This window comes from Cupressus sempervirens, chromosome 9 (genome assembly GCF_028749045.1).
Source record: "Cupressus sempervirens isolate cs-2001-9-10 chromosome 9, ASM2874904v1, whole genome shotgun sequence".
In the NCBI taxonomy this organism is placed as follows: Eukaryota; Viridiplantae; Streptophyta; class Pinopsida; order Cupressales; family Cupressaceae; genus Cupressus; species Cupressus sempervirens.
Window position 1 is genome coordinate 358,875,761 of NC_143126.1, and position 23,295 is coordinate 358,899,055.

Sequence of the window (23,295 nt, forward strand, 5' to 3'; positions counted from 1 at the left end):
TCAAATGTACATTCCTGACTCAACAAATTAGGAGAGTTATTTAGTGTTCCCCATTTGGAACCAAAAAAACCACCTTTCGAAGCAAGATGATCATTAGGGTTAGGCTGTCAAGATTCATTTGAAACCTTTCCAAAGTTGAAATGATCAAGGGGACAAAGGGATTGCCAGTAGGGATGCCTCCAAGATTGTTATCAATTCGAACCCTAGAAAATCTCCTAGAAGCCTTCCAAGTAGCAAATTTATCATTCATGGTCGCGAAGGTCAAAGGATAGGCACATAGCAAAGCAAGGTGAGCGAGCCATATCATTTTTTCGATGGATAATTCCAAGTTTCTAGTTATTATCTCTAGGTTGAGTTAAGTCTAGAATTGCATCTTTCAAGTGAGAAGAATTATCTTGGAAACAAAAAAGGACAAATCTAGAATTCAAACCCTACTGCTAGCTATATTATTCTTACATTATACATTAATTAAGAAAGGGTCTCTTAAGAATTTTGAAAGAAAAACCTATTTAAATTCCCAATTATTGTGATTGCATTAAAATATATTTGACTCTTTTCAGGAAGTAGGGCTTCCTAAATTATAGTCTTCATGTTGAATTCTAACATGTGAAAATAGCTTTCTTATGTTTTATATCACAGCTTGACATAAAGTCATTACGTCGTTAAGTATTTAGCACCATGCCACCTTGAATCAAATCTTAATAAACTTTTAATGGATAATTCAACCCTTTGGATCTGCCATCTTGTTCTCCTAAATCAAACCTTGAGAATGAATTCAATGTGGATATTTCAACCCTTGGGATTTAGCTTCATGTTGTCTTTAATCAGATCTTGAGAGAGTTTATTATGAATCTTTCAACCCTCAGAATTTAACACCATGCCGTTTTATTTCAGAACTTGGGGAATGAATTTGCATACTTCAAATCTTTGGAATTAGAACCATGATGTTATTCAGATTTTTGGAAATAGATTTGTGTCGCTTATGTCAGACCATTGGAAATAGAATCAGGTTATTTATTTCAGACATTGGCAATTAAAACATGTAATTATTCGAGGCCTAATAAAATTTAACAGTATTAAGATAAACCGAAAAAATAGAATAAACCTACAAGGAGAAGCCTTAACAATGTTCACCTCATTAAGGTAAGAAATCGATATAATTTTGGGCCTATAGAATGGAATCATATTTATTTCACCTAGAGTCTCTGACAAATAACTTGACTAGGGTGTAGAGTTGATTGCACGAATATTCCTGTTGCATTAGTATAAACCTTGGCCAAGGTACACTAACATATTAGTGATAGTAAATATGTTTACCGAATGTACAATCAAGTCAGAGATCATTCTAGTTATGAGGGCCTATAAAGTGTGACCAGCTAATTGTGTAGGACCAACCACCAAAAGTCACCCGGCCTTATCTCACAATAGGTATAACACCCTGCGAATGGTCGAGTGCGCTTCGAATAAGTGGGCAAGGGGAATCAATAGATTTGTTAATGGGCGATAAAAATGCCCTGGTGACATTTTCCCTCCTAAGATGCATGGAACTATAAGAAAGATAAAATGAAAACTCTAGTAATTGAATACAGTAAGGAAACCCTAACCCTATCTTGTAATTCAGTTAAAATTGTTTAATTTCATGCATCAGTCTTAGTTTCAATTTTGTACTTCAATTCTATATTTCAATTGTGTTCTTTCCTACAGTCAAAATTTTGCTCATTCTTAGCTATCCTTTAAAAAAACTTAGTAAATAAAAATAATAATTAAAATTGTACCATTATTCAAATATTAGAGTTGATATGATAGAAATCTTTTCATTTATTTCTTCGATCAGGGAGTTAGTTTTATTATTGTTGTTATATATGATAGATCCAAAGACTTGTAGACTACCCTAGGCGAATCCTATATGGGTACAGCCTTGGTACCCCCAACCAAGAAGCCAATATCACAGCATTTGAGGGCAAAACTATGCTAGAGTATTTCAAAGCATATGATTCAATCTTTGTAAAAATAATCAAAAGGTTGCACTACGTACATTTTATTCATGACTAAATAAACAATCATTTTCTATAATCAACAAATACAAACCAGGAAAGTATAAAGCAACATGTTTCAAGAATTCAGAGTCCTTCACATACACGGGACATACAGCACAGTCATAGATTTACATAACACAAACAATGAATTTCGCCAGAATCTGCTTTATGCATTTTCCTATCAGTCGCTTTCGTAGTCTTCTTCATCGCCAAATGTAAATACAGATGCATCTGCAGCAATAGCTTTGAAATCACTTGCAACTACTGTTCCAGACTTCCCAACCTCCTGTGCATACAATGGCGGCTCAGAACTGCCTAAGGTATTAGTCTGATTGCTGCCTCTTTTTGAATCAATTTGAGCATCTTTATGATTCAAATCATTTATACTTGAACTGTTCTCTTTAGTTGCACTATTTTCATCTGTACCTGTTTCACTTTTTCCAGATACACTACACACTGCTTCCATACTGTGAGTAATATTTACCATACTATTCTTCTCTGTTGCTGATGCATTAGAGTTTTCATGAACATTATTGCTAAGTTCTTCACTAATAGTGAAGTTTTCCCCTCTTGTCTTCAAATATCCATTTTCTTCGGTTTCACTGTCTGAAAATATGTCATCCTTTTCATGGCCTGCATGTTCTTTTTTTGATTTGACAGATTCGTTGCCTTCATTATGACTTTCTCCTGTCTGCGAAGGTCTGCTTTCTGATTTTGCCACACCAATGATATCAGTAGTTGTGCCATCTTTAGATTGAGAAGGCACTGTAGCATTATAATCCATCACCACAACCTCAATCTGAAACCCTGGACAAGGCAGTTTCCTCTGTAAAGAGTGACAGGAAAAAACAAAATCAATTACATTTGTGAACATCAAACTATGAAAATTATATCCATCTTCAAACATCAGTGAAAGAAAATGGCAAATGTTACATGCTGACAGTACTCATCAACAAGAAAATAGGCATGCTCCAGCCACGATTCAATTCTGGAATTCACAAATTATTTTTGGCAAAACTTCTTATGCTCACAAACCTTCATGTGAAAGCATGCATTCCACATTGATTTGTATATTGAGAATGCTCATAAACAAGGCAAGTGATGAGGATATTCCGCAGTTATGACAGATCCAAACCAATAGCTTAACATTACTCTACTTTGATATTGAAAATATGGGCATTGCTAGTTTTACAATTTCTTTCTACAAATAAAGCACAGCCTTTTCCGGGAAAATTCTTGTTAATTATAAAATATTAATAGTGAATCTATATCTTAACCTTCATCAGGCACACTGGACATAAAGAAAAATAAAATCAGAAACATTTATTAGAGAAATTTCCTGATGATGTGGTTTCAGCATAAACAGCAAAGATACCCAAAATCGAGAACTAAGAAACAAACTACTGTAAAATTCAAAATTTATAAAAACAAGTAGCATTCTACCTTGTCAAAACCATCAAGATCAGAGAAGTTCAGAATCTGCCTGTTTTCCATCATTGTTGTGTTCAGCCAACTGAAAAAAATTCAAGATTGCAGATCAGTCAGTACAGATTTCACCAAAACATAATCTATATACAAGGAACTTAATCAATTAGCAAAATTATACAGAGCCGAACTATCCTGCTAATTCATTATGAAGGGAGGCAGTTGATCAGACAATAAAAACAACCTAAGCCATTACTCACACACTGGTGGCACAATTTTCTATAGCATTATTATTCAACAGGTCAGTGGTAACAATTAAGAGAGTTGAATTCTCGACGCATGCTCAAGACTTTCCCCACATAACATAAAACTGGCTATGTGAGGAATATTTACATAATTTACTTAAGAGGATATTAACCAGCTAGGAAGGAAATTTATGATTACAGAAGAGAAACCCACAAAATGCTTCAAACAAAACATAATTATCAAATACAAGTAACCAACCAGTAAAAATCTCCATGTCGATCATGAAAATAGACCTTGAAGTCACCCCTCAACTCTGCAAGACCCCTTTCTCCTGGCAAAGCAAACACCATGACTCCTTTCCGTGGTGCACTAAACCAAAAATCATCTGGCTGTGGAAACATGGTAAATATGCAAATTTTAAAGAAAAATCTTGCCACTAGAAACGATTCATTTAGCTTCTCAAATGCTGCCTAACATATTCAAATAAATGTCCAACTGAATATAGATTTTTTCCTTCCAATAGACAAAATTATATTTATACATTGCTAAATGCATAACCCAGGAAGATGACAAAAAAGGCATAAAAGCTATAAGTAATTAAGAAAGCAACAACAGTGGTGCATTACCATTGTATACTTTGTTGTGTTGCTAACTTGAGTTAATATGGAGACAATAAGTTTGTTAATTTTCTAAGTCTTTACACTATATCTTTCGATCATACTAAGAGATCATAAATTCTAGTCATTGATGACGTAGGCATCTTATTAGAAATGGAGCAATTGCTTAATGAAATGGGGACCTTTCAGATTAGCCACTAACAATTGATCCACTATCTCCAGTCCTGATGTTTATGATGATGGAGCTGACACTCAAATTGATTGTGCCTTTTAACGGTTCAACTAATCAGTATGTTCCAATTGTAGTATATTTTTTACTATATGCTATTAATACATGATAATCATCCTCCTACTTTCAGATCATTTGTTATTGACAATATATGTTGCAATGTGCATCTTCAATTGTGCCCCCGCCCACCAATCTTCCCTATGATTTTAGGTTGGTAGAACATTCTTCAGACATAACTGATATATTCAACAGAAGAAATATCGAATAAACACAATTACAGCAACAGCTAAAAAAACTGCAGAGAAAAGACATGCTAGACAAAAATATTACAAATGAATTAAATCAGGGTCATCACTGCCATCATATCATATCCAGCTCTTCATCATAACTCTTCCTATTCAGGATATAACAAATTTACTAACCATTCATCTTCAAAGTCTACAATGAAAATATATTTAATATAATATGATCTTTTATCAATTCAGAAAGGAATGGACCCTCTGGCTTGAACATTCTTCACTCTCTACAATCCTGCTCCGAGGTCTAAGTTTTCACAACCAACCAACCTCTGCAATTCTGTTCTAAGGTCTAAGTTCGCTCAGCCAAATCTTGATGTTTCTCAGTTTTTCAGCCCGTCAGTAAAGCTCTAATTGGACCTATGCTCTGCCAGTACAACTTGTTTATTTTAACACCCAATTCGAAACATTGTAAGAACTCCTAAGACTCAACATGTAGGGGATCTGGTATTTGTAGGTACAATTTCACCTCACATGATGAATTAGCAATTCCCAATTCACTAAAATTCTAGCCATGCCATGACTACTGCCATCATTAGAAAATTTGCTATATGGAACTTTCACATCATCTTGAATATCATATCATACCATTTTCAAAAGCTAGCATTATCACTGCTCAACTCAAATTCCTCATCATATATAGTTACTTGGCACAGTGCGACCACTCTTAGGCCATTTGCCAAAATGGATCTTTAATTTTCCAGTTTTCTGATTGTTTTCAAATTCTAAAAACAATAAGCAGCATAACTATAGACCACTCGTAAATTCTACCATACAAATTTCTCGTGTATCAGATCAGAAATCAATTCCTCTTTATAAAATAATCTACCAAAAACATTCTGCCATTGTATTTAGTAGTTCAGTGAACCACTAGCAGGTATTCTTTTGATTATTTGACTTGCAGTATTCATATCGATCATTCTCATAAAGTTTATTCTTAACATCCATCATGGAATTTTCCATGACCACAGTTGTGCCAGTCAAGGGCAATGTAAATATCCTGTTAAATTCTTCCATTTAAAAAATTATTTAACTTACATCCCATTCTGAAATATTTTCAGATTCAGGCAGGAATCATACAAATCAAACAGAAAAATTAGCATATACTTTATCAGCTTAACCATTGACTTTATTACAAAATACAAACACATCTATGCAAAAAGCAAACATTCTGTTTTTCAAGTGAGATTCTTATTGTCATATCGCATTCTTAACTAGATTGAAGCTTTCATTTTTAAATTTTTATTTACTCGTGCCAAAGATTACCATAATTTTCTCCTGCTTGTAATTGTTCTTTTGTGTTTTGTGGCTCCTTGCACTACCCCCTAGTGGCTGTCTCACTTGGCAAAGTTCATCACTCATGTACTATGGCCTGGAACCAATCATTATGGCATCATAGCTGACCAAAATAGAACAAGTATTGATAACTTCAGATGCAAAACCAATTTCCTCAAACCAAAATATTGATTTGGGAAGTATTGAATACATTGCTCACTATATTCATTATAAAATTGCTAACAATTCCTTAATCTGCCAGTAACTAAGCATTGCCTTTGAACAACCACCTTTATGTTACTTCTTATTCTTGGGCTCCATATCTGCTCCAATTGGCACTTTGTTCTCTTACTTTGCCTGGAATTTTCATTTTTTGTGTCAATTAGTGTATATTGTCATTTTAAATTTTTTTACCTTTGTTAATCCCTGGTGTAGTTAAAAAAAAATGTGGCACTCAACATGGTATGTTTCTTCACTGCTAGATGTATTAAAGTGCTACTGCCTTTGTTTGTCCATTGCCCTATTTTCTGTTTGTCCTTTCCTCCATTATCATATGTCTAAGTGTGTTGATTCACACGTTTTGTTTTAAGTGATTTGAATGAGGTTAGAATCTTCCTACAATTGTTTATATGCTAATCAGCACATCTTGCACAAATGACTTCTTTTTTTCATTCTACTTAATTTGGACATGGAATTCAAATTTTTCAAATTTTGCCAACTGCATGGGGCAGTTTCACGGAAATTAAACAATTTTGTTAGGACCTCCAAAGGCATTTTTTGCTTTTATAATTTTAAGCAACTACTTCAGGAAGAAACTGGCATTTGAAATGCGACACTTTCTCAGAAAACTAGAAGGATGGCATTATGAGGTCGATGCCCACTTTTAACACGTCACTAGTGAATAAGTTGATCCATGTGATAAGCTTTCACTTGAGTGGACTAAAATGACTATACCATCCACTACTTTCTTTAGGGTTTCTACACAGAAGGCAAGAACTTAATAGTTCCAATATTTGAGATAAATAGGGTGGAATCGAGGGAGAAACAGAATTGGCACCAACTAATCCAATTGCATATGTTGAATGAGCACACTAGAGATAAGGTAGATGAGTCATAGGCAAATTCTTTCGTCCAATGGTTATTTCATTTCTTTCCATATTGGTCAAAAATTGATATTAATAGGTGTTAACTTATCCACCTCTTGGTGAGACCAAATTGAGGACCACAGTTTTGATGAATCATTATTTCAAGGTTAGTCTACCAATGAAGAATATGAAGGCTACACAGATATTGCATTGCTACAAAACTTTACACACAATCCACTCATAAACATTGTAGTCACATGCGGGAAAGAGTTCTCCTTCTCCAGATAATGCAAGGATATCAAATTTAGTTTCAGGTCCAAAGAGATGTCATTGAGAAGGTCGGTCCTGCACATGTAGTTATTGATGCAGTATGCATGTAGTGCAGCAAGTAGATCAGTTAAGTCCACTTATGGCAGTCTATCAAACCAATTGTGTGCGTGCCTTGAATGATGCATTCGAGTACAACAAGAAAATCAAGTTGCTAAAAAGTTTGACATGTTCATTTGCAACCACCACAATTCATTGTCATTATTTCAATCCATTTTAAGCAAGGAGTATCTCAAACCACAAAGCTAAATACTCATTAATTCAGGTGCATCAAATGCAAGGCACTTGAGAACTTTCATTTACCTATACACAGAAACATAACACTCACAGACCTCACATCCTCTTTTAGATAAATAAGAAATACCCCTCAGATTAATAACAAATGTCCATTTATTTGGGTGCATAAAACAAAAGGTACTTGAGAGCTTTTTTAACAAATGCACAGAAGGATAACACTTACAGACCTCACATCATCTATTATTTGAAATAATTGACAAATACCTAATATAATGATTTGTCACGATTGATGTGATATTGCTTATTCATAAATGAATATTCTTTTGCATCCATCAGATACCTGATTCTATTTGGAACATTGTGATGTGAACTCAACAAAATAGAATGTCACCCCTTAATGGTAAATAAACATATTTTTCTAGCTAGTGTCCATTCCATCTAGTAGTTCTCATTCATAAACTTACCATCATATCCTTCGTTCTTGGATGCTTCTTTGTTGAAAAAAGAACACCTGTTCATAAAGAATGACATCAAAAACTATGTTTCAGATAACAGCATTTCAAAATTTGCAAGCAATAAAGCAGATAGAAAATATTCATATGCAAGGTCAAATGAAGAAATACTGTCCTTAAAGCTTAAACAAAAGCCAAAATACTAATCATAGAAATTTCTTTAACCAAGGTAAAAGCTGGTAAGAGGGTGTGGGGTGAGAATGGTGGATGAAAAGACAGCTGGAATTAAAGACCAGAGATAGCAAATTTTCTAAGAAAGTTTCTCACATAATGGACCATAGATCAGGAAAGTATGCTTGTTTTAGAGAGATGAAAGAAGAAAAGTTTCAAAATCATCTTCTAACTTATTATTCAAAGCTTTAATCTAAGGTTGCATGGAGATGGCGGTACTTGGGTACTTAGGGTATGGGTACGGGTATGAGTATGGCTATTTTCAAAATAAGGTACTGGCATATTTGGGGACGTCAATTTTTTTCTAATATAATTTAATATTTTAAAAAAATCTGAAAATATGAGTCATGACATTGGTTGTTCAAAACAAGAGCAGTGATAAAATTTTGCACATGTAATATTGTTTTCAGTTCCAAATTGGCAATATGTTTGTAATAATAATATCTAGGTTGCATGGGTACCTACCCCCCCACCCCCCTCCGGACCACGAAAAGTTCGAACTAGTGCCAAGTTTGGGTCTGGTTCAAACTAGGTTCGACCAAGGTCCTCTTTTCTCAGAGCTACTTCAATCTGGTTCGAACTGGGGTTCAAACCTGGGCGAACCACCTCCAAAAAATCGAACCCATTGCTACTGACGACATTTTAAGTGTTTTATTTGCCATTTTGTACAATTGTTTGGCATCCATGTAACCTAAAAAGGTTTTATTAATTGGTTTTGTGCCCTCTCATTGTCATTTGATGTTTCTAAATAGGTTATTTTGTCTTAAAGGAGAGCACATAAGTTTTTGGGCAAGCATCCGCTTGTGCAAGGAGGAGTTTGAAGATTGATTTTTTGGCGTTCTTCAAGTGTTTGTGCATCATTCATACACATTTGCAAACTTGCAATAGCTGGAAAAGATAAGATCTTATTCCATTTGCTATTGTTTTTGTTCTATTTTTTTCATTTTTTCATCTCTTTCAATCTTCATATGTTCTTGAATCTTTTCCATTATTCCAAAATTTGTCATTTTCTTCCATATAAATTATGAACATGTATCTAATTTCTTGCCATAGGGAAAGGAATGCCATCTACCTCTTCATCAATAGGCAACACCGAACAAAGAATGGAACCCAAATCTGATTCTCCTCTATGGAAGAATGTAGACATTATAAAACCTCTTCCAGGAGGTGGTGCATTCTATTGGAGATGTCAGGGATGTGGTGTAGAAAGAAATATTCTTATTATCATGTGGTAGGTCATTTATGTGGTTATATTGGAAGAGGACTAAAAAAGGTGCCCCTATACCAAATCAGACTGTGTTAAAATATATTGAAGAGCATGAGGCAGCAGAAGAGAGAAGGACGCAGGGCAACAAAACTCAATAGCAATAAAAGTAAAAGAGCAAAGGGAATGCAGCCCCCCTCAGATGTTATAGTACAAGACCACCCCTTCTTCAGTATTGCAACGGACACTGGCACTGAATCTGTCCCTATTGTACACAAAAGAAAGGGGCCAGTAGAAACTTCTTTTCAAAATAAGGGTCGAGAAATTACTGACATTAAAGTGGGAAGATGCTTGTATGCAAATGGGTTGTCTTTTAATGTTGTCCACTCTCCATTTTAGAAGGACATGTTGAGAGGTGCTAATGAAGCTCCAAAAGGGTATTGTGGCCCCGAGTATGAGAAAATGCGCACCACCTTGTTGGATGATGAAGTCCAACGGATTGAAAATCAATTGAAGCCCATAAGGGACTCATGGGTTGAGACAGGGGTGACAATTGTTTTAGATGGCTGGAAGGATTCCAGGAACCGTCCCTTGATCAATGTCCTTGCATTGTCCCCTAAAGAGGCAATGTTTCTGAAAGCGATGGATTGTGAGGGCAAAGTAAAAGATGGGTCATTTATTGTTGATATCCTAATTGAGGCCATTGAACAAGTGGGTGCAAGATATGCCGTCCAAGTCATAACGAACAACGCAAAGAATTGTAGAGCAGCAGGTTTGTTGGTTGAATCACGATATCAACAAATCTTTTGGACACCTTGCGTAGTCCATTCACTCAATCTTATGCTACAAAAGATTGGGAACCAAATTGAGTGGATCAAAACAGTGTATGAAGAGGCTGAGGACATACAAATATTTGTCACAAACCACCACATGACTCAATCTCTTTCCGGGAACTACTCAAAATTGGAGCTATTGAAGGTAAATGAACTTGAACTCAAGTTAGTAATTTAATTTTTAATGTTTGACAATTTCTGATTTTTCATATTTTACTTGTGCAATTGCCAATGTGTATACTTTTCTTAGTTTTCTAAAATATGTATCTAATATTTGTTGCTTTTTGCTCTAATTTATGTCACAGGTTGCTGAGACCCGTTTTGCATCACATATAATCATCTTAAGATGACTTGTGCAAGTGAAAGATGCACTTCAAGGTATAGTAATCAGCCACAATTCGGGTGTATGGAAGCAAAAGAACACTGAAAGGGAAAACAAAATAAAGGATAGACTATTGGCTAAGTCATGGTGGGAACGTGTGGAATATCTCCTTAAGATCACCGAGCCCATTATGAGCATGCTTAGGTACACTGACATGGATAGGCCTTGCCTTGGAGAGATCTATGATGGCATAGACTCAATGATTGAGAAGATCAGGCAAGTTATAAATGAGGAGCAAGATCCACAAGACACCATTTTCAAACAAGTGCAAAAAATTATTAATGAAAGATGGAACAAAATAACCACTCCATTACATTTGCTTTCCTATGCCTTGACCCCCAAATACTATAGCTCACAATACTGTGATCTACCAGGAAGGTTGCCACCATATAGAGCTATGAAAGTGTCTGAGGGGTACCACCAAGCAGCATTTAGAAGAATATTTCCTAATGATGATATAAGAGATGTAATCATGGATGAGTTCATAGAGTTTGTCAATGCTAGAGGTCTAAGTAATGATGCTCTTCGTCATCGGTTTAAGAAGGATGCTCATGGTTGGTGGTACCTCCATGGTCAAAAATTCCAAACATTGCAGCCCCATGCAATCAAAGTTACATCACAAGTAAGTTCTATTTTTTAAAAATTAGCTCACTTTATCTTCAAAAGAATCAAGACTAGATAGTGATTTTAAATTTTTTATAAGTTTGAATTGATTCTTTTTAATTGCTTACCCTATGTTGTCTTTATAGGTTGCCAGTTCTTCTACATCAGAAAGAAATTGGAGCACCTATTCTTTCATCCACTCGGTGAAGTGCAATAGGTTGCAATAAAAAAAAAATAGAGAACCTGGTATTTGTGCATAACAACTTGCGCCTTCTTTTGCACAAGAGTCAAGAATACAAAGAAGGGGAGACAAAGAAGTAAGATGTAGGTGTAGAGATTGCGGACTTGGATGCTTCCACTACTGGGCTTACAACTGATGATTTTGATGACTTCGATGTTGATGTCAATACCATTGTTGATTCTACTACTAATCCCATTGGCCTTAGTGCAAATAATACAGGAGGCAGAGAAGAAGGAGATGAATATGAAGAAGTTGAAGATTGAAGAACTTAGAACTAAAAATTCTGAATTTTAATAGATTTTCATTCCATTACTTAAACCATGAACATGAAACCAATGATACTTGAACTTGTTATTTTAAATGTTTTGAATCTTTGATGTTGAAGTTGATTGAACTATGTTACTATATGATGGTATGATCACTATGATATGTTACTGTTTATGGTGTTTTAAAGGTTTTGTTGTTTAAATGTGTTTATGCTACTATGCTACATTCTAATTTTAACTCATGCTTCATATATATATATACATGTTTTTGTAATAACGAACCCAAACGAACCAAAACCTCTTTCCAAAATTTTGTCGAACTTGCGAACTAGTTCTTGAACTTCGAACTTGGAACCGAACCCGAACCGGTAACTTAGAATAATATTATATATGCTAAATGGTTAGATGCATAACAAAGAACACAGACTTTAAACATGCACAAGAAGATCATAAATCATATAACAATGACATATTGCAAATGATAAACTTCCGACCCTATAAAGTGTACTGCTAATCAGTATGTACCAAAGTTACAAACCGATTAGATATTGTATTAAGGTTGATAAAGAAGTTGATCCGCAAACTAAAACATTGAAACAAAAATCAGAAATCTTAATCAAGCTCCTTAGCTAAGATGCTCTCTCCAGAGTAATTGGTACTTGGATATGTGGGTACGCATCCCCATGCAACATAGCTTTATTCTATCTCCTCACTTTTAGGAATCTCTCTCCTTACTAAGCTTTCTTTCCTTATTCAAATTCATTCTATAAATGAAACCCCTCTAGTATTGAAAGAGAGCTCTCATCATACCACTGCCAACATCTTAATGCTTGAGAATTTTCTTCCTGTTGAGGCTTTCCCTCTTGACAAAACTCCTTGTCTCAATTTCATATGGTAAGTTTCAATTATTCGCTTCATGTTGCTTTAATTTGATTAGTTTGGTTTTTAATGGTATTTCTACTACCTTCATAAAATGACAATTGTTGGTACAGGTGTAGGTACGAGAAACCGATATGTAGGTAGATAAATATCTAATACAACGATTAGTACCAACATGTACACAACAAATTAAAGAAATGCACATAAATTTAAAACTAAATACATTCGATTGTTATGAAACTTATAAATGATCAGAGCCAAATGCATATAGACATTGTTGAGATTCTAAACTGTCTATATGCAAGTTCAACTTCATTTGAACCCAACAGAGAGGTACTCCCACTAGGTGCATCATGTGTAAGTATCTCATCATCATCACCCGTAGTGACTCTAACAAGATGTCATTTTCAACATGGCATTTTGACAAACACTAAGCAAACATACAACGATAAATATGCAAAGTCTAGAACCTCCTTATTTACTGATAAAATATCAATTTTGCAATAGAAATGTTTACATACAATTGCCTTATAGGCTGCAGCAAATATTCAAACTTATGTTTATTTTTAACAATTACAATGCCTAAAATGAACAGTATGATGGAAGGAACCTGGAAGTAGTGATCTGCAGATGGAATGACGTCCCAAATTTTTAACCGGCAAGAATGGGCAAGAAAACTCAATGCAACACTGTTCATGCACTGTAGCAAAACTATTCACGACACTGTAGCAATTTCACTATTCACACGCACTGTAGCAAAACACTATTCATGCACACTGTAGCAAAAACACTATTCACGCACACTGTAGCAAAAACACTATTCATAGGCATTGTAGCAAAAACACTATCCACACGCATTGTAGCAAAAACACTATTCACACGCACTGTAGTAAAATCACTATTCATAGCTGCATACCCTGCACTTCAAAGCTCTTAAATCATGTGTAAAATCACCAATAAATCCCATTGTGTTTCCTAAATGAAAACACCCGATAATCCTCCTGACTGTGTCTTTCAACAACGAAGAGAATGTTAGCAAAGAGGGGTTTCGTCCTCCAAGCTCAACAATTAGATTTCCCAGAATTCCAATAGCATAATAATAATATCATCCAAGCATGCCCCAACTCATTCCAACCAAGAGAATATAGTCCCCCAAGAAGTCGACTTCATTTGCATAAGCAATGTGGGATAAATGGGAAATGCCTTTTTAAAACAACTTTATAATAAAGTGACTTAATTGATAAGTCTTTTATTTAATTATCACTTTATAATAAAGTAAATTAACTTCGGCTTTAAAATCATATAAGAGTCGAACTTAGAATACCATGTATGATAGCTCATCGGAAAGAGCTCAACCAAATCTACCAAGCCGAACACCTGAAATTTTCATATCACTTGACTCCCATTCACTTACTAAAGTTACTACCTCCTGAAAATATTGCCAAATGAACTCCCTAACCACTCCATTAGCCTATGGAAGCTCCTGTCATAGGCTAATCTATTGACCCTGATGGTCACATTAAGTAGGGGACATTACAATCTGCCGCCGTTGAAATTGTTTGCCCTCAAGCAATCTCAATTCTAGATGCTACAATACCTGCTCTTTTTCCCAAGTAGCATCCTCCTCTGGTAGGTTTCTCCACTTAACCTAGTATTCCTTAACTACCCTGTTCCTAAGAGTCCTCTCGAGTATATAGAATAGCTTCAGGAACCAACACAAGTTTCCCTCCTCATCCAATGGCAGCAAATGTGCAGAAGGCACTATTCGTTGACCAATGGCTTTTTGAAATCTCGACACATGAAACACATTATGTACTTGACTACCCTCCAGAAGCTCAATCTCATAGGCGACCTCACCCACTCTGTGAATCACTCTATAAGGGCCATTAATTCTAGGCTTCAGCTTCTCGACTCCGCTCTTCTTGAACGTTGACTATTTGTATGGCTGTAGCCTCAAGTAAACCATATCCCCTACCTCAAAACTGCGCTCTACCTATGCTAATCAGCATACAACTTTTGTTGATTCTCAGCCTGTTGTATGTTCTCCCTAAGCACTCTCAAGATATCCTGACTATCCCCCAAAACTAAATCGATAAAGCTAGGTGCTTTATAACCATACGTTGCCATGAAAGGAGTCATCTTGATGGACATTTGATACATGGTATTATAACAGTACTCTCCCATATGCAACCATCTAACCCAACTTCTCTATTGAGCACTCACATAGTTTCTCAAATATCCCTCCACCCATTTATTCACAATCTTTGTCTACCCATTTGTCTGCGGATGGTAACTAGTGCTAGGTGTAAGATTTGTACCACAAAACCTAAACAATTCTTGCCAAAAAACACTCATAAATTTACTATCGTGGTCACTGACTATGAATCTAGGCAACCCATGTAACTTGAATATCTCTCTGAAGAAAAGATCTGCCACCTGTGTTGTTGTGTAAGTGGATGGAATAGCAAAGAAGTGAGTGAATTTCTTCAAGCAGTCTACCACCACATAGATTCAATCTCTCCCCTACACTCGTGGTAAACCAGTGATGAAGTCCATAGAAAGGCTTTCCCATTTCCCATCCAGAATGGGCAAGGGTTGTAGTAAAGCTGCAAGAAACATGTGCTCTCCCTTATTCTGTTGATAGATAACACACTCCCTGACATACCTCTGAACATCATCCTTGAGCCCTCTCCATGAGAACCGCTCTTGAATCTGCCTATAGGTCTTGAAGACCCCTGGATGCCTAGTTGTAGGTCCATCATGAAATGCCCTCAAAATCTCCTCTCTAAACTGTGATGTAGGGATCAAATAAAGCTTGTCCTGAAATCTGATCAACCCATCCAACACCACATACTTGTCATCCTGAATGGTGCCCACAACTATCCCAGAAGCCCAATCATCTCCTGCATACTCTGCTGTAATCCAATCTCTCCAATCTCCTGAAACCTCTGCCAGAGCACATAAGTGGGGTCTCCGAGTTAGAGCATCAGCCACCACATTTTTCTTACCTTTGACAAACTCTATGTCAAAGTCATAAGCTTGCAATTTGGTAAGCCATTTTTGCTACCGGTTATTAAGATCACGTTGGCCCATGAAGTATTTAACACTATTGAGATCAATCTTGATCATAAAACGCCCACCTACCAAATAAGATCGAAATTTGGCCAGCATCTCCCTGATGTAGATAGAATAGCTCCTCTCAACTCCTCCGAGCTTCATACTCTCGAAAGCAAAGGGGTGTCTCTCCTACATCAATATTGCCCATATCCCATCTCCTGAAGCATCACATTGAAGCTCAAATGGTTTTGTAAAATCAGGTAGAGCTAGAATTGAACAAGATGACATTACATGTTTGAAGTGGTCAAAACATCTTTGCACTGCCTCTATCCATGTGAAGGCCCCCTTCTTGGTGAGATTCGTCAAAGGTCCAACAATCTATGAGAATCCCCTAACAAACCTCCTGTAAAAACCACATAAACCAAAGAACCCTTGAGTTGTGTGAGGTTTGTGGGAGTAAGAAAATCCACAATAGCTTGAATCTTTTCAAGATCAACCTGAACACCATCTGCACTAATAATATGCCCAAGGTAAAGGAGCTCGGTCATGCCAAACTCGCATTTAGATTCCTTGGCATACAACGACTCTCTTTCCAAAATAGATAACACCTCCTTTAAATGTTGTAAGTGCTCCTCCCAAGTCTTACTGAAGACAAAGATGTCATCAAAGAAGATCAAAACGAATCTCCTCAACTGCCTCCTGAATACCTGGTTCATACAACTCTGAAATGTAGTGGGTGCATTGGTTAGCCCAAATGGCATAACCATAAACTTAAAGTGGCCATAGTGACATCAGAAGGCTGTCTTCTTGATGTCCTCTGTTCTCATCCAAATCTAATGGTATCCGGATCATAAATCAATTTTGGTGAAGAAGCATGCCCCATGCAGCTCATCAATCTTAGGAATGGGATACTTGTTTTTAATTGTTTTCTTATTCAGTGCCTTGTAATTGAGGCACATGCACATCATCCCATCCTTCTTTACCAAAACTATTGCTAAAGCAAAAGGGCTTTTGCTAGGCCTAATGTGCCCCATCTCCAACAACTCCTTAATTGTCTTTTCTATCTCATCCTTGTGTTTCTTAGGATGACAATAGGGAGTAATCATAACTGGTTTGGCTCCTTCCTTGAGCTCAATAACATGCTCTCTATCCCTCTGTCAAGAGGAACCCCATACGGAATCTCGCCAAATACTTTAGTGTGCCTCTCAAGTATCTCCTGGATATTTGGTGGATGACTCTTCCCCTGTGGCTCCCGTAAAGCTGGCATAGTGAAACATATCGCTACCCACTCTATGTCATTATGCCGAAAAAGTCTTTGCATTCTCCTCAAGGAGACTACCTTGCAACTACCATCTGAAAGTCCTTTGAGCACAATAATTTTGCCCTCATGCTGGAATCTCATCTCCAATTTTGCTAGGTTGAGTGTGAACTCAACTAGCAATGCCATCCATGTCATTCTGAGGATGACATCATAGTCTGCCATGTCTACTACATAGAACTCATCCTCCAACTCACAGCCATCTCCAAACTTGATGTGAAGATTAGATATCTTCTGAGTGCATAATAATTTGTTACCATTAGCTACCACGACTCTAAACCAAGCATGCTCCTCATTCTGTAAACCTCTCGTAGCTACCAACCGTGCATCGATGAAGTTATGTGTAGCCCCAGTGTCAATGAGAGAAATCACTTTCTACCACTGGATTGTACCCCTGACCTTAAATGTGATCGCCTTTTGAGCCCCTATCAATCGTGCCAACGACCTATCATCCCTAGGAATGTTGTTCTCCTCTGCAGTGCTACTCTCCTCCGAATTAGAGTGTTATTCCTTCCCCTTTGACTGTGACTCCTCCACTGAGAAATACTCTATTTGATTTTCCTTAGCCTTGAGAGGGCACTTATGAGATAAATCCCAAGGCTCTCTACAATGAAAACATAGCGTCTTCCTCCTTAACTCATTCAGGGTGTCATTGTCCAACTTATTATCCCTTTCTGACCGAGCATCCTTGTGAAAAGATTTTTTGTACTTTTCCTTATCCTTCAAATGTGAATCCCTATGCTGAAATCTGCTCCTAAAAAAAGAAGGTGCTAAGTCACGAGCCTTCTTGGTGGCCTCCTATAATGTAGTCGGGTCATGCCCCTTGACCCAACCCCTCAAGGGATCTAAAAGTCCATCCATAAATAGCATTACTAATCTCCTCTCTGAAATATTTATAACTAACATAGTCAACCTCTGAAATTCACTGATGTATGTCTCAATTGATCCCCACTGCTTGAGTTGTGCCAACTCTTTAAACTATAGCTCAGGATCTTTGGTATCAAATCTTTCTATGAGTCTCTCGGTGAACTTGTAAGATGTGATCTAATTATGCCCCATGGTTACCATGCCATGGTGCTGTCGGTCATGCACTAGACCATCCAAATGAATAGCTACATACTTGATAGCCTTCTCCTCAGGCATCAGATTCAAATAGAAGTATGTATCTACCTTTTGCACCCAAGCTCGTGCAGTCATCTTCCCTGAAGCATCATAATACGATAAAGAAAGTTTTCCAACTTTCTTTCTCAGCTCAAAGTTTTGATTCCTCCCTCCTGCTCTAGGCATGTGTCTCATCCTTACGTCCATGTAATCTCTGAGGGAAATATTTGCCTGAAACTCTAGTCCACTAAGCCTCCCAATCCCTCTTGAACTAATCCTGTAACTCGGTAATCTACAATTCGTTTACTAGTTGAACCAGATCTCTAGGTGGAAAGGTGGGTAGAAGAGATCTCGAGCTCGTTGTCCGAGTTGGATGTACAACATGTCTAAAGTTATCAGCCTCATTCCCATTGTTGCCATGTACGTTATTATTACCATTAATGTTATTCTTAGGACCATTGTTGTTGCCTCGTCATCTCGATCACCCATACTGCTGTCTTGTTCAAAGAATATCTCCTCTGTGTCTGTATGACTAGATTCTATGTCCACCTGCACGGATGAACTAGACTGCTCGCTCTATGAGTCTGGATCTTTGTTGTCTTGCTCTAGTATGGCGAAAGTTAATGGTCTCTGTTGCATGCTCAAACATACATTCTAAACCTGTTTTATTTCTGACTTTAGTGTTTTGACATTTCGTCAAACACTTTTTCTCTTTATCCAGTTGTTCCAAATTCCTTGTAAGGCTTCCACAGGATGGCAGGACTTAAAGCTCTGATACCACTGTAATGCCTACCCCCCCTTTTTTTTCAGGAGACTTGCAGATTACTAAGTATTATCAATTAGAGTGTTATTTTCAACATGGGATTTTGACAAACACTAAGCAAACATATAGCGATAAATATGCAAAGTCTAGAACCTCCTTATTTGTTGATAAAATATTGATTTTGCAATAGAAATGTTTACATACAATTGCCTTATACGATGCAACAAGTATTCAGACTTATATTTAACAATTACAATGCCTAAAATGAATAGTATGATGGAAGGAACCTGGAAGTAGTGATCTGCAGATGGAATGACAGTGTCCCAACTTTTTAACTGGCAAGAATGGGCAAGAAAACTCAATGCAACACAATTCATGCATTGTAGCAACACTATTCACGGCATTGTAACACTCTCACAATTCACACGCACTGTAGCATAACACTATTCACGCGCACTGTAGCAAAAACACTATTCATGCGCACTATAGCAAAAACAATATTCATGAGCACTACAGCAAAATCACTATTCACCGCCACTATAGCAAAAACACTATCCATGCGCATTGTAGCAAAAACACTATTCACGTGCACTGTAGCAAAATCACTATTCACAGCTACATACCCTGCACTTCAGAGCTCTTAAATCATGTGTAAAATCACCAATAAATCCCACTGTGTTTCCTGAATGAAAACACCCGATAATCCTCCTGACTGTGTCTTTCAACAGCGAAGAGAATGTTAGCAAAGAGGGATTTCGCCCTCCAAGCTCAACAATTAGATTTCCTAGAATTCCAATAGCATAATAATAATATCATCCTAGCATGCCCCAACTCATTCCAACCAAGAGAATATAAAGTCCCCCAAGAAATCGACTTCATTTGCATAAGCAATGTGGGATAATGGGAAATACCTTTTTAAAACAACTTTATAATAAAGTGACTTAATTGATAAGTCTTTTATTTAATTATCACTTTATAATAAAGTAAATTAACTTCGGCATTGAAATCATACAAGTCGAACTCTAAATACCATGTATGATAGCTTGTCGGAAAGAGCTCAACCAAATCTACCAAGTCGAACACCTAGAATTTCCATATCATTTGACTCCAATTGACTTACTAAAGTTACTAACTCTTGAAAATATTGCCAAATGAGCTCCCTAACCATCCATTAGCCTATGGAAGCTCCTATCATAGGCTAATCTATTGGCCCTGATGGTCACATTAAGGGACATTACACAAGATCTTTTCTAGTTGCATTCAAGTTGGTACACTCAAAGGTTACAACCCAATGCTTTCTTGACCCATCCTTGTGCTAGTGTTCCTTAAATGATAGAAGAGGGAAATTGGAATGAACATAAACCAAGCCTTCTGCATTTTTTGCAGCCAATCGATGTTTAAAAGGCCTTTAAGAGTTTTTTGCCAAAAAGAAAAGTTTAAAAAATTGTTTTCTAAAATTCATTTTGCATTTTTTCAAGTGTTTGACTGTTGTTTTGCCCTGAGTATGCCCTAAGCACCCCAAGTACACTATGGGTATGCAGGTGTGCACCCACAACTTGCCCAATGGGCCTAGGGCATGTTGGTTCCCAAAACCACTGTTTAGAAATCCAAGAGCTTGCCAATTCTCCAATAGGATTCCAAATCAGTTATGGCCAATGAACAAGAATAATTCAAATTCCCCTGCACTTCAGGCTTCACTACACCTAGGCGGGTGAACCTTTACTTCAAGCCTGATCACCTGGTTCAAAGCTCTTCTATAGCGAATTTAACCCGGTGAGTTCTCTGGTTGGCAAAATCCTTGAACTTGACCAAGTTAAAATTGAATGTTGAATGATCGAAGTAATTAAATGTTTTTGTATAATATTTGTCAATAATCAATTCAATGTTTGCAAGAAGGAAGTATAAAGATTTCTGACTTCAACTATAAATCCAATAACTATATTTCAATGATTTTTAAAAGACTAGTGCCTCTGCTTATCTTGTTAACAGAGTCAACTACAACAAGGATTATTAAGTACAACTTTATGAGACAATATTTATTTAAATATCATAAATTACCCTGTGCTCTGAAAAAGACAAATCTTATATGCAATTCTCTGTTAGTCCAAAAGGAATTTAAATTCTCTGACTTTAAGTCCGATTAGACAGAGATAAAGAAACATATTTATATTTCGAACAAAGAATGCAGGAAAAATCCAATGCATAGGCTTTATCGGAATAATTAAATAATTGTCTTAGTAATCACAAAGGACGAATCCAAATTATAATTGTAATCTCTTTGCATTTAAATAAACAAAAAGCAAAAGGCTTTTATTTATTATTAAAATAATATATAGTTTAAATTAGAAGTCATGACTCTTTGATGTGCCATGTTCCTCCTTACAAATTTGGTTTAATTTTATCTCCTTATATCTTCTTTGGAATGTCTTGTTATTTCTTGTTGAATATATATCTTCTCTTCAAATCAAAATATCTCCATTTATATTATGTCTAATGGATGGCGTGACTTTTAAAAATAAGAAGTCCTCTCCTTTAAAATATTTAACGCCTTTTCATTTGTATTCTCTTATCACCATAATCGCAACCTATTAATAAAATCATCGGGCCTTTGATTATTAACAGTTCTTATAATTTCATCGTGGTATTATCACCGTGTCTTTGCTCGAAATTAAGAATCCACCACGGGCTGTGTATGAGTTTGCCATTATTACAATGGCATGAATTTTATTTGTTCATCTTTCACGACCAAGCTGGAGTTGATATTTTGAGCTGAAAATGCTGCATATGTAGTGCAGTCTTAATAAAAAATCTGTCTTGTGCGACATCAACGCCCTCCTCATGTTTCCACACACATTCCCTATTTCAACACTTCTGATGGTATATGGTAGCACAGATTATAAGCAATAAACAATGTAGCCCTTGCTTCCATTCACACCATTAACATATCGCTTTGATGTGGGTTTTGAAAACCCATCTGGGTATTGTCAATATTTATATATTTTAATTGCTGCAGCCATTGCTAATATTATTTGGAGTGTTTTGTCTTCTTCAAATGATGTCTACCTTGCCTGCTTTTTATTAAACACATACTTTTGTTATGTGATGACATGGCAAGTTTTGACCATTGTTCCCTTCATACAGTTTGGTATTCACTGACTTTACATGGCTCCTCTTCAACAGACCGCTCCTTGACTCATCACAATTTTATCAACCCTTATTTGTCGCTAATTCCTTCATTCTGAATCGTACCTGAAAACTCTCAGCACCTGTACATCTCCAGCACTCTGTTTTGTTCTGCATATTGTGTGACATGGGAAGATATATCGTTGACTGCAACATAAACTGGTCTGTTTATTAAATCTGCCTGTTCATATCCAAGCATTCGCCGTGATGCCTGGCTTCATATATTGTCGCGGGAGAAAGTCAATATCATAATCTCTGCCATGTTTGTTCTTTTCCAACTACATCGTGCTTCATCATAACTGTAGTTTCATCACTGTATATTCAAGAAAATTAATTCTCTTAATATATTATAGCATACCATAATTCGTTTGTTCCTCAGAGTCTTAGATATTTAAATCTTCACTACAACTGAAATTGCTCAATTTACTGGTAATAAGCACTGGATCTTTTCATTCTTATCGTTTGAATATTTCTTTTGTATAGTTCTTGTCTCTTGCTTTGAATCTGTGTTTACTCAAAATACGTTTGAATTGAACTTTACAACCAACTAGTTCTCCTGTTATGACCATTCACCATATTTTATAAGGAGTACATGGAGGCTTCATGATCATCTTCAGTTCTTGGAACTTCTGTGGTTTCCTTATACTGTTTGTTGTTATTGCAATTGCCAATGCCCTCCTATAGACTTTAATGTAAGATCTTCATCAATTATTATTCCATTGACATATTCGCTCATAATTGTATTTCTGTATTATCCATATTACAATTTATATCATGCTGAAGAAAACGGGTCTGCAAAGACACTGACTTGTATCATTGTTTCAGTGTTACACGACAAGGTCATTAGTTTCTGCCCTTAATACACATGTGAACAAAAGTATAGGATAGATTATAGAACAAAAGATGCAAAAGAATGCTCAAATGGAGGCCCTAATTTTTGAATAAAAATATGGCTCCATCAAGGTGTACCTAAACTTGGGCTAACCTGGCCCAAATGTGACAGTTCTTT

At 36.4% G+C, this 23,295-nt stretch overlaps 1 protein-coding gene across 2 annotated transcripts in view; it reads right to left on the reverse strand.

Moving 5' to 3' along the window:
* Window positions 1–2,001: 2,001 nt before the first annotated feature.
* PEN2 (PTEN 2) overlaps window positions 2,002–23,295 on the reverse strand; it is a 136,265-nt gene continuing 114,971 nt past the window's right edge. For both annotated transcript variants that reach the window (XM_089800104.1, XM_089800105.1), the window contains 4 exons: window positions 8,238–8,284; window positions 3,966–4,096; window positions 3,480–3,549; window positions 2,002–2,862 (listed from right to left, as the gene is read on the reverse strand). In XM_089800104.1, the coding sequence (XP_089656230.1) occupies window positions 2,218–2,862; window positions 3,480–3,549; window positions 3,966–4,096; window positions 8,238–8,284 (893 nt within the window). In that variant the 3' untranslated portion in view covers window positions 2,002–2,217. The remainder of the gene's footprint in view (window positions 2,863–3,479; window positions 3,550–3,965; window positions 4,097–8,237; window positions 8,285–23,295) is intronic.